This window comes from Mastigoproctus giganteus, chromosome 6 (genome assembly GCF_048544385.1).
Source record: "Mastigoproctus giganteus isolate SK-2022 chromosome 6, ASM4854438v1, whole genome shotgun sequence".
Lineage (NCBI taxonomy): Eukaryota > Metazoa > Arthropoda > Arachnida > Uropygi > Thelyphonidae > Mastigoproctus > Mastigoproctus giganteus.
In genome coordinates, this window is record NC_143580.1 from 233,062,438 (window position 1) to 233,075,361 (window position 12,924).

The window sequence follows — 12,924 nt, forward strand, 5'->3', positions numbered from 1 at the left end:
ACCATGAGCTACTCTTGCAGCTCGTCTGCACTGCTCAGAGAACTTCATATCTGTCTGCACAATTACCCCCAGGTCCTTTTCATTCTCCACCACTGTCAGTGTAGTACCGCAGAGTTGATACGTTGCTCTGGGGTTACTCTTTCCCATATGTAGTACTTTACATTTGTCAATGTTAAACTTCATTTGCCACCTCTCAGCCCATCTGTTCAACCTTTCCAGATCCTGTTGCAGCAGCATAGCATTAGTAGTGTCCTTAACAACCCTGCCAACCTTTGTATCATCTGCAATCTTGGACATTAAACTTGATATCCCATCATCAATATCATTCATAAACACCGAAAACAACAACGGACCCAACACTGAACCCTGAGGAACTCCACTAATAACATTAGTCCACGTTGAGCAGTGTCCATTGATTACCACTCTCTGTCTTCTGCCACTCAACCATCCCCTTATCCATAGCAGCAAATTGCCTCCAATGCCACACTGCTCCAATTTGTGCAGCAGTCTTCCATGTGCAACAGTATCAAAAGCCTTTCTAAGATCCAAATATATAATATCAAAGTTATTCCCTGCATCCAGTTCTTTTGTGACTACATCATAGTATCCAATCAAATTGGTCAGGCAAGACCTGCCCTTAACAAAACCATGCTGCGTCTGAGCTATAACTGAATTCTTGTCTAGATGATCCTGCAGTGCTTCTTTAACCAGTGCCTCCATTAATTTACCTGGAACAGAAGTTAAACTAACAGGTCTATAATTACTTGTGTCAGCCTTTGATCCTCCTTTGTGAATTGGGGTTACATTTGCACATCTCCAGTCTATGGGTACCTCCCCTGAGTCCAAAGAAGCTCTCATAATTATGGCTAGGGGTTTGCTTACTTCCTTTGCTGCCTCCTTTAATATAACTGGATAGATCCCATCCACCCCAGGTGCCTTTTTTATGTTTATCCTCAACAATCTCTCCTCCACTTTCCTCTCAGTTATTACAAAATCATACAGCTCACTGCCAATGTTTACTTTGCCTACATCATTCTCCTTCCTGAATAACTCCTCATGCGTGAATGTAGATGCAAAATACTCGTTTAGATTGTTAGCCACCTGAGCAGGATCCTCAACTTTTGAACCATCAATATCCAGTGGACCAATCTGATTCATCCCTTTCCGTCTTGAGTTTAAATATGTAAAGAACTCTTTTCTGTTTTTCTTTGCATCCTTTGCCAAGGATTTTTCGTAGTCTGCCTTTGCCTGCCTAATCTCCTTTGTGACTTGGTTACAGACCAACTTATATCTATCATAGGCTTCCATGTCACCCATTAATTTGTATGCATCCCATGCCTTTTTCTTCTCTGCCACATGTCTCATTAGTTCATCTGACAACCATTTAGGCCTAAACCTTGAACAATATTTCTTAGTTGGTATGTAAAGCCTGGTAGCCTCTAAGATTAGTTCCTTGAATGCTTCCCATTTTGAGTTTGCTGTTGGTAACATCATCAGTTGGTCCCACTGTATAGAATTTAAATACTGTCTCAGACCATCATAGTCGCCTTTACGAAAACAAAAACCCTTCCCTTTACCTCTGATGGTAGTTACCTCCTTGAGTAAATCCCACTTCAACACACTGTGATCACTGCCACCTAGTGGTTCATTTATCTGCAGATTCTTAATGCATGAAGAATCACTACTGATAATCAGATCAAGAGTATTGCTCCCTCTTGTTGCCTCACGAACATGCTGATGTAGAAAACAATCATCCAATAAATCCACAAAAGCCTTGCTAGTGTGCAAGTGACCAACCCACAAATTCCAGTCAATATCTTTGATCCTCCTTTGTGAATTGGGGTCACATTTGCACATCTCCAGTCTGTGGGTACCTCCCCTGAGTCCAAGGAAGCTCTCATAATTATGGCTAAGGGTTTGCTTACTTCCTCTGCTGCCTCCTTTAATATAACTGGAAATAATCCCATCCACCCCGGGTGCCTTTCTTGTGTTTATCTTCAACAATTTCTCCTCCACTTTACTCTCAGTTATTACAAGATTCTCTAGCTTACTACTAGAGTTGAATACACCTCTGGCTTTCCCCTCGCTAAATACCTCCTCATGTGTGAATGTCGATGCTAAATATTCATTTAGTTTGTTAGCTACCTGAGCAGGATCATCAACAGTTGACCCATCGATATCAAGTGGACCAATCTGATTCATCCCCTTCCTTCTAGAGTTTACATAAGTAAAGAACTCTTTGCTGTTTTTCTTTGCATCTCTTGCCAAAGATTTCTCGTAATCTGCCTTCGCCTGCTTAACCTCCTTTGTAACTTGGTTACAGATCAACTTTTATCTATCATAGACTTCTGTGTCATGTGTTAATTTGTATGTATCCCATGCATGTTTCTTCTCTGCCATATGCCTCATCAGTTCATCTGACATCCATTTATGCCTAAACCTTGAACAATATTTCTTAGTTGGTATGTAAAGCCTAGTAGCTTCCAAGATAAGTTCTTTGAATGCTTCCCATTTTGCATTTGCTGTTGATAACATCATCAGTTGGTCCCACTGTATAGAATTTAAATACTGTCTCAGTCCATCGTAGTCGCCTTTACGAAAGCAATAACCCTTCCCTTTACACTTAATGGTAGTTACCTCTTTGAGTAAATCCCACTTCAGCACACTGTGATCACTGCCACCTAGTGGTTCATTTATCTGCAGATTCTTAATGCATGAAGAATCACAGCTGATAATCAAATCAAGAGTATTCCTCCCTCTAGTTGCCTCCCGAACATGCTGATGTAGAAAACAATCATCCAATAAATCCACAAAAGCCTTGCTAGTGTGTGAGTGACCAGCCCCCAAATTCCAGTCAATATCTGGGAAATTAAAATCTCCTATTATAAGACTCTCTGATTTACTGGCCCACTCTATTTCCCTGTACAGTTTCTTATTATACTGATCAGAGTCATTAGGCCTATAGCACACTCCTACTCTCAATTTTGATCTCCCAATGCTTATGTCACACCAAACTGACTCGACACTGCACTGTCCAGCGATGTCCACTGGCTTCACTTCTTTGGATTTTATATATTTCTTAACTAATAGCATAACCCCTCCTCCCTTCCTATCCAGTGTATCCTTTCTGTAGATGTACTCCCCAAATTCCAGTTCTGCATTCCTTATATCTGTGTGACACCACGTCTCTGATATCCCAACAATATCTGCCTTTGATGTTTTGAGCAATACCTCAAATTCATCAGATTTATTTACTAAACTCCTAGCATTGGTTTACACGCAAGTATACATGCACCTATTTCTATTCTTAGCTACCCTAACACAACCCATGTGTTTACTTGTACCGCAGTGACTCCCAGCAGTCTCTGAAATATCCTGCATCTTGTTTTTCAGGCTTCTGCTCATTCCAATAGAAGCAGTGCAAGAATCTCTTTCACCTCTGCCAGTGGCTACTGTTAATCTATTCGTCTTTGTCTCCCCCCAAGCTAGCAGTTTTCCGACCCACCTAACGCTGCCTCGATAGCATCAGCAATAATTGAAATTTGTCCAGCATATGCTGGACAAATTTCAATTATTTTAAATCTGTGGGCACCTCTGTAGCCAGGTGGGCAGGAGCAGCAGTGCGTAGCACACGCTTCTTGATAAGACCGGGGTTCGAGCCCATGCCCACCAAATACGGAGGATGCGGAAAGATCAGGGAATGACCACCGCATATCCCCGGAGCAATATGGTCTTAGTTGCTAATGCTCCTAAAAACCAAATAACAACAACAAAAACAACATTTGAAATCTACTTTTTATTTAGAATAATGCAGTACGGGGGTAACTTGTAGCGAAGTGCCTGAACAATATGAGATTGACATCATTTCATACATAGTTTGCTCATTGCTGTGTAGAAAATACGCAACCTGTATAATAATGTTATGTAGCTCTCATGGAATTGCTTTTGCCCTAAATTTACTTGAGTAAAATCATTGAATAAAACTTTAAAAACGTAATTTAATATTCATTATATTGTGTGTATTTATTTTCAATATTTTTAAATATTTATATTTACAGTTATTTAAGCTTTATGGAAATGTCTGTTTCTGCTGATTCTGTTTGGGACGTTCTTTGCAATCCACTTACTAAATATTTGTATGATGAAACCGTAAAAGTAAGCACTGTTTTCCTTCTACAAATTTTAATTTAATTTATATATAAGCCAGATAATTGTAAAGTCACATAACCTTAACTGAGCACATGCTGAGAAATGGACATAATGCGGTGTCGTTCAGAATGAGCCAATAAATGCGAATAATACTAATTAGATCACATGATTATCCTAATTATCCTAATCCTGATTATCCTGATTATCCTAATCAGGAAATATTTGGCAGCATTTCTGTTTTATAGGATTGAAGATTCATTCTTTTACCCTGTAAAGTAGAAATGGCTTCAAAATCATCCCTTGATATCGATATTGTCGAGGCCACGTTATGTCAAGGATCTGGGTATATTCTTACCATGTGTACACCATATCCAAAAATATCATTACTTCATACAGCATTTCCCTCCCCACTTTTTCTTACTATTGAATACACCATGAATGATCAAACGAATAGAGTAAGCTTATCTGCGAAAAGACCAAAACCTCCCAACCTAGTTCATTTCACAAATATACGTGGTCTCAATTCTAATCTCAATGATGTCCATTTCCACTTGCAGTGTAACTTTTTCTGACAGAATCTCAGTTATCGGTTAATTCAACTACTGCTCATCTCAGTTGCCCAAATTATTCACTGTATGATTCCTTTCGTCTCAAAGGTGGTACTTGTGTATATGTCCATTCCGATATTCCCTGTCAGAGAATTTGTAATTGGAATCTCCTCTCTTTGATCTTCTCTGGCTTAAGATCTCTCTCTTTCTCTACCTCACTCTGTCAAATCTGTTGTCTCTACGGTGTTCCCAACTCCACCAATCGGCACTCTTTGCATCTTGACTTTCTCCATTCCAACTTTCCTAACAGTGAGGTAATTTTTCTTGGTGATTTTAATGTTCACAACTCCAGCTGGCTTCCATTTTCTAGTCACACTGACCCAGCTGGTCAAGATGCTGAGGCTTTTGCAATTTCTAATGACCTTGCACAGATTGTTCATTTACCTACATGAATACCGGACAATCCTAATCATACAGCCAATACGCTTTATCTTTTTCTCACAAACAACCCTTCTAAGTATACGGTCAGAGTGAGTGGTCCTTTAGGTACCTCAGATCATAACTTGGTGATTGTCTCTTGTCCAATGGAGCCTTTATCTCATGGCTATTCCCAACCTCGTATTGTTTGGCATTACAAGAAGGCAAAATGGGATGCCCTGTGAGATTTTTTTTCTTCTTTTCCTTGGTCGGATTACTGTTTCAAAACTTCTGATATCAATGTTTCAATTCTTCAATTGAAACAATTCACTAATTCTTCAGTTTCATTTTCTGCCTAACCAAAGCTTGCAACAATTGTAAAGCAGTCATTAATCAGTCCAAACTAGATTTCAAACAGGCTAAGAGTAGGAAACTTGCTTCTTGCCCTAATGGTAGCCGAGCATTCTGGTCTCTTGCCAAAACTATTGGCCGCAACTTTTGCCCGTCTCTGCTCCCACCTCTGTCAAAACCACATGGCTCTGTTGTCACTTCAGCCAAGGATTAGCATTAGCATTAGTAGAGGCATTTGATGCAAGAAAGCAAGCTTATGCAGCATCAACCAAAAAAAAAAAAAAAAAAAACCACTTCCACTTCACCCCTCTGTTCGTTCAAAATACCTGTCCAGCTGAGCCTTAAACTTATTTAGGCTATCAACCTCCACCACAAGGGTGGTGGAGGTTGATAGCCAACCAACCACCCGCTGGCTAAAGGCAAATTTCCGCACGTCTATCCTACATCTGTCTTTCCTCAATTTGAATTTATGCCCTCTCAGGTGATTTTTCTGAGCTAGAGGAAGAATCCCATCAGCATTGAGCATGCTTAAACCATTCAAGGCTTCATACACCTCTATCAGATCACCTCGCTGGTGCCTAGTCTCCAGACACTGTAATTTGCAAAACTTAAGCCTTTCTTCGTACGAGCACCCCTTTGTTCCATTCACTAATCTTGTTGCCCTTCTCTGTACTCGTTCCAGCAGCTCTACATCCTTCTTGAAATGAGGCCTCCAGACCTGTATACAGTACTCTAGGTGTGGCCTGACCATTGCCTTATACAATGGAATAATCACCTCCTTATCCCTGCTGGAAAAATTCCTGTATATCATTGACAATACTCCATGAGCTACTCTTGCAGTCTGTCTGCACTGCTCAGAGAACTTAATATCTGCCTGCACAACCACCCCCAAGTCCCTTTCATTCTCTACCACTGTCAGTGTAGTACCACTGAGTTGATACGTTGCTCTGGGGTTGCTGTTTCCCATGTGTAGTACTTTACATTTGTCATTGTTAAACTTCATTTGCCACCTCTCAGCCCATCTGCTCAACCTTTCCAGATCCTGTTGCAGCAGCATAGTGTCAGTAGTGTCCTTGACAACCCTGCCAACCTTTGTATCGTCGGCAAACTTGGACATTAAGCTTGATATACCATCATCAATATCATTTATAAATACAGAAAACAATAATGGACCCAACACTGATCCCTGAGGGACTCCACTAATAACATTAGTCCACGATGAGCAGTGTCCATTGATTACCACTCTCTGTCTCCTCCCCCTCAACCACCCCTTTATCCATAGCAGCAATTTGCCTCCAATGTCACACTGCTCCAATTTGTGTAGCAGTCTTCCATGTGCAACAGTATCAAAAGCCTTTCTAAGATCCAAGTATATAATATCAAAGTTATTCCCTGCATCCAGTTCTTTTGTGACTGCATCATAGTATCCAATCAAGTTGGTCAGGCAAGACTTCCCCTTAACAAAACCATGCTGTGTCTGAGCTATAACTGAAGTCTTGTCTAAATGATTCTGCAGTGCTTCTTTAACCAGTGCCTCCATTAATTTTCCTGGAACAGAAGTTAAGCTCACAGGTCTATAATTACTTGTGTCAGCCTTTGATCCTGCTTTGTTAATTGGGGTCACATTTGCACATTTCCAGTCTGTGGGTACCTCCCCTGAGTCCAAGGAAGCTCTCATAATTATGGCTAAGGGTTCGCTTACTTCCTTTGCTGCCTCCTTTAATATAACTGGATAGATCCCATCCACCCCGGGTGCCTTTCTTGTGTTTATCTTCAACAGTTTCTCCTCCACTTTACTCCCAGTTATTTCAAGATTCTGTAGCTTACTGCTAGAGTTGAATACACCTCTGGCATTCCCCTTGCTGAATAACTCCTCATGTGTGAATGTCGATGCAAAATATTCATTTAGTTTGTTAGCTACCTGAGCAGGATCATCAACAATTGACCCATCAATATCGAGTGGACCAATCTGATTCATCCCCTTCCTTCTAGAGTTTACATAAGTAAAGAACTCTTTGCTGTTTTTCTTTGCATCCCTTGCCAAGGATTTCTCGTGATCTGCCTTCGCCTGCCTAACCTCCTTTGTAACTTGGTTGCATATCAACTTGTATCTATCATAGGCTTCTGTGTCATGTGTTAATTTGTAAGTATCCCATGCATTTTTCTTCTCTGCCATGTGCCTCATTAGTTCATCTGAAATCCATTTTGGCCTAACCCTTGAACAATATTTCTTAGTTGGTATGTAAAGCCTAGTAGCTTCCAAGATAAGTTCTTTGAATGCTTCCCATTTTGAATTTGCTGTTGGTAACATCATCAGTTGGTCCCACTGTATAGAATTTAAATACTGTCTCAGTCCATCGTAGTCACCTTTACGGAAGCAATAACCCTTCCCTTTACCCCTAATGGTAGTTACCTCTTTGAGTAAATCCCACTTCAGCACACTGTGATCACTGCCACCTAGTGGTTCATTTATCTGTAGATTCTTAATGCATGAAGAATCACTGCTGATAATCAAATCAAGAGTATTACTCCCTCTAGTTGCCTCCCGAACATGCTGATGTAGAAAACAATCATCCAATAAATCCACAAAAGCCCTGCTAGTGTGTGAGTAACCAGCCCCCAAATTCCAGTCAATATCTGGGAAATTAAAATCTCCCATTATAAGACTCTCTGATTTACTGGCCCACTCTATTTCCCTGTACAGTTCCTTATTATACTCATCAGAGTCATTAGGCCTATAGCACACTCCTACTCTCAATTTTGATCTCCCAATGCTTATGTCACACCAAACTGACTCAACACTGCACTGTCCGGCGATGTCGACTGGCTTCACTTCCTTGGTTTTTATGTGTTTCTTAACTAATAGCATAACCCCTCCCCCCTTTCCTATCCTGTCTATCCTTTCTGTAGACGTTGTACTCCCCAAATTGCAGTTCTGCATCCCTTATATCTGCCGACCGGGCTAGCTGAGTGGGTAAAGTACCTGCCCGGCAACCCAAAGGTCGCGGGTTCGATTCCCGCCTCGGGCTTGGATCAAAGTTCTGCAAAAAACCTTGGGAGGTGCATTATGGCCACAGAAGCCGATGCGCCAACAACTACCAAATCAAAAAAAAAAAACCCTTATATCTGTGTGACACCACGTCTCTGATATCCCAACAATATCTGCCTTTGATGTTTTGAGCAATACCTCAAATTCATCAAATTTATTTACTAAACTCCTAGCATTGGTGTACACGCAAGTATACCTGCACCTGTTTCTATTCTTAGCTACCCTAACACAACCCATGTGTTTACTTGTACCGCAGTGGCTCCCAGCAGTCTCTGAAATACCATGTATCTTATTTTTCAGGCTTCTGCTCATTCTAATAGAAGCAGTGCAAGAATCTCTTTCACCTCTGCCAGTGGCTACTGTCAATCTATTGGTTTTTGTCTCCCCCCAAGCTAGCAGTTTTCCGACCCACCTAACACTGCCTCGATAGCATCAGCAAATATTCTTTCAAAAGCTGACCTGGATAAAGCTGACCTGCTAGCATCCCATTTCTCTTCCAACTCATTAATACATGAGTAATAAATCGTGGTAAAAAACCTCCCACTATTCCCAACACGCTCCATTCAATGCCTGCTGTCATCTTTCGTCAGAAGTACTTTGATGAATCTCGATGGTAAGAAAGCTCCAGGTCCTGATGGTATTTCTCCACTTGTTCTCAAAACCTGTGCTCCTGAACTTACTCCTGTTCTTTGCCACCTTTTTTCACATTCTTATTCCAAAGGTGTTTTTCCTTCTTGCCTGAAAATTTCCTAATATCCAGCCAGTTACTAAAAAGGGTGATAATTCCCTCCCATCCAATTATTGTCCCATTGCAATTACTTCTACTCTTTCTAAAGTAATGGAGAAACCAATTAACTGCCAACTCTTAAACTACCTAGAAACCTTCCGTTTGATCAACGATTGCCAGTATGGATTCCGTCAGTATCCATTCACTGGTAATATTCTGGCTTATGTTACCCATTTATGGACAAATTCAATGGAAAAGTTTGGTGAAATTCAAGCAGTTGCTCTTGACATCTAAAAGGCTTTCGATCATGTTTGGCATAAAGGTCTTCTAAACAAGCTTCCATCTTATGGTTTGCCAACTGTTTTTTGTAATTAGTTATCAAGTTTTCTCTCTGATTGCTCAATGAGGGTGATTTTATATGGCTCTCTGTCTTCTAACTTCTCCACTAATGCTGGTGGCCCCCAAGGTTCAGTTCTTTCCCCCACTCTTTTCCTCTTGCATATTAATAACCTTCTTCCATTGACTGTAAATCTTATCCATAGTTTTGCCGATGATAGCACATTGCATTCCACTTTACATTTTGAAAAACCTTGCCCTGCTGAATCAGCTTCAACTTCTTGGATATCCACTACCAGTTCCTTAAATGCTGATCTCCAGGTAATTGTCCAGTGGGCCAAGACGACTTAGTTGATTTCAATCCTTCTAAAATATATCTCGCAAAAAGGATTCTTCTACTCTTATGCTTCTCTTTGGTGACACTCCGATTTCTAGGCTAGATGATATATCTCTTTTGGAGATTACCCTGACTTCTAATCTCTCTTGGCAAAAGCATATTACAAATATTGCTTCCTCTGCATCTAAAAAACTTGGTTTTCTCTTTCATTCTCGGTTTTACTTTTTCTTCAAACAGCTGTTCACTCTGTAAAAATCGCAAATCCGCCCTACCATGAATTTTGTTCCCACATCGGGGGGCGGTGCCCCCAAAACCTCTCTTAGGCTTCTAGATTCCATTCAGAAATGGGCAGTTAGGTTAATTAATGACTCCTCTCTAACAGAGTCTCTCCACTCTCTGTCTCATAGACATACTGTTTCTGCTGCATGCCTTTTCTACAGTACTTCCATGGTCACTGTTTTTCTGAATTGGCTTCTATAATTCCTACTCTCTCTTTCAAAACAGTCCGAACACGTGCTGCCACCAGCCAACATCCATTTACTGTCCAACTTCAAACTCATAGAACCAACTTTTCATCTTCCTCGTTTATTCATTCAACTGCCGTTTTCTGGAACAACCTACCTTCATACGTATTTCCTGAAAATTACAGTCTACAGAAGTTCAAGTCTAATGTCAACAAATATCTTCTTTCATCTTCTCAACCTTCAACCCAAGCATGGTACTAAGTACTATAAGTTCTAATACCTCTCGTGTTTGGGGTTTCATAAAAAAAAAAATATATACAATAATTATACAATTCATTTAAATTAATCACTCTTCTACCACATTAAATTATTCCTGAAAACTACAGTGTGTATTGTATTTTGTAAGTAACTCCTGCTGTTACCATATGAAACAAAAAAAAAAAAAAAAAAAACTTTATTGCCACACCACTGAAATAATTGAAATGATATTAGTTTGAATGTAAATATTATGAAACTAAAGAAAACCTATTGTCCTCCCATGGGAAGCACCCTTCGAATTCCATGAGGTTGGCATGACACAATGGCTTACATTACACAAGAAGACCACATTGAAATATGTCCTGCAGGCAAATGCAGATCCTCAAATAAGAAAGCAATAAACTGAAATAAAGGGAGAAGGAAGATTGAAAGATTAAAGGGACCATGGATGTAACCATTCATGATATTACCCATATTATGAATCCACCCTTTCATTAGTGGTCCCTTTCCTTGATGATGGAAAGTTGGGAGCACAAGATCATAAAATCTGGGGATGTGCGGTGGTCCTTCCCTAACTTAAGGTTAGGGAAGGACCACCGCACATCCCCAGAGCAATATGGCCTTAGTTGCTAATGCTCCTAAAAAAAAAAAAAAAAAAAAAAAACCAAAACCAAAACCAAATCATCAAGAATCAACATTAGTGACTGCATTAGCATCATTTAGGAAGTGACATAATTTCCGTTATTTCCACATTTTTGTGACAAATTGTTTTTTTTAAAAACAATTTGTCCAAAATTTGTCACAAATTTTGTTTTAAAAAAAAAAAAATTAAATATGATTGTAACAACTTTTGGGTACTGTGTACTATGGTACCCAAAATCATTATCAACATGATGATGTATTTAACTGATTTATTTATGGATTTATTGACTGATTTATGATGATGATTTATTAACTGATTTATTTTTTAACTTAATTTTTTTTCCCTTGCAGAGGATCAAAATATTGGTTGAATTTCCAGATGGGCAAAAAATATGTGAGTTTTTATTTTAAGTAAAATTAAACATTAATTTGTGTGATTCAGAGATTTTTAGAGAAGTAAACAGCAAGCTTGTCTACAGTTTTTGCTTTCAAAAAATATTAACTAACTTGAAGCATTGATCCATGGTTGTGGATCAATGCTTCAAGTTAGTGGATCTTAACTAGCTTAAAAACTAGCTAACTTTCTTAAATAACTGGTTCACCTATATTTTTTGGTTTTAGAAGATTATTACCAACTTAAAGCATTGACCATGGTTGTGGAACCTTAACTAGCAAAAAAAAAAAAAACTAACAAAAAAAGTGAACTCTGTTGTGTTATTACATTGTAAATTATAATATAAACTTAGGGATTGCTTACAGTTTCCTGATATTAGTTATGCTATGTTGTAATCGGGAAATTCAGGGAAAATCACACTTTATGTAGAATGTAATACAAGAAAATCATTTTTGCAACTTCATTATATGCATATTTTGATTGTGAGTTTTGCAACTGTAGTGTATCTTTCACTTTGAAAACTTTTCTGTGCCTTTTACCTGGGGCTGGGAAAGTTCCCCAACCATCACATTTTAAGATATACCTTGCTTGTGAAAATTTGTGTGACTAGACTTTTAATGACAATATCTGTCAGATATGATTAGGAATGAACATTGAGAGAGAGAGAGAGAGAGAGAGAGAGAGAGAGAGAGAGAGAGAGAGAGAGAGCCGCAGGCAGAGGTGAAGGTGATTCTTGCACAACTTCTATTAGAATAAGTAGCGACCTGGGGCGAGGGGGTGCTGGAGGGTTTCAGGGACTGATGGCAGTCATCATGAAACAGGTGGGTATATGGGATGTGTTAGGGTAACTAGGAATAGGAATAGGTGCATGTATACCAATGCTAGAAGTATAGTAAATAAATTTGATGAATTTGAGGCATTGGTCAAGACATCAAAGGCGGATATTGTTGGGATATCACAGATGTGGTGTCACACTGATATTAGGAATGCAGAATTGGAATTTGGGGAGTACAATGTGTACAGAAAGGATAGACAGGATAGAAAGGAGGAGGAGGAGGTGTTATGCTGTTAATTAAGAAAAACATAAAATCAAAATAAGTGCATCCAGTTGATATAGATGAACAGTGCACTGTTCAATTAGTTTGGTGTGACATCAGCACTGCGAAAGCAAAAATAAGAGTAGGAGTGTGTTATAGGCCTAATGACTCGAATGAGTACAATGAACAATTGTACAGAGAAATAGAGTGGGCTA

General features: G+C 39.4%; 1 protein-coding gene across 1 annotated transcript in view; it reads left to right on the forward strand.

Moving 5' to 3' along the window:
- The window catches only part of LOC150085088 (uncharacterized), a 159,301-nt gene that overhangs the window by 126,054 nt on the left and 20,323 nt on the right, over nt 1–12,924 (forward strand). Inside the window, exons 11-12 of the mRNA XM_090376459.1 lie at nt 4,059–4,155; nt 11,630–11,672. Coding sequence (XP_090232585.1) covers nt 4,059–4,155; nt 11,630–11,672 — 140 coding nt within the window. The remainder of the gene's footprint in view (nt 1–4,058; nt 4,156–11,629; nt 11,673–12,924) is intronic.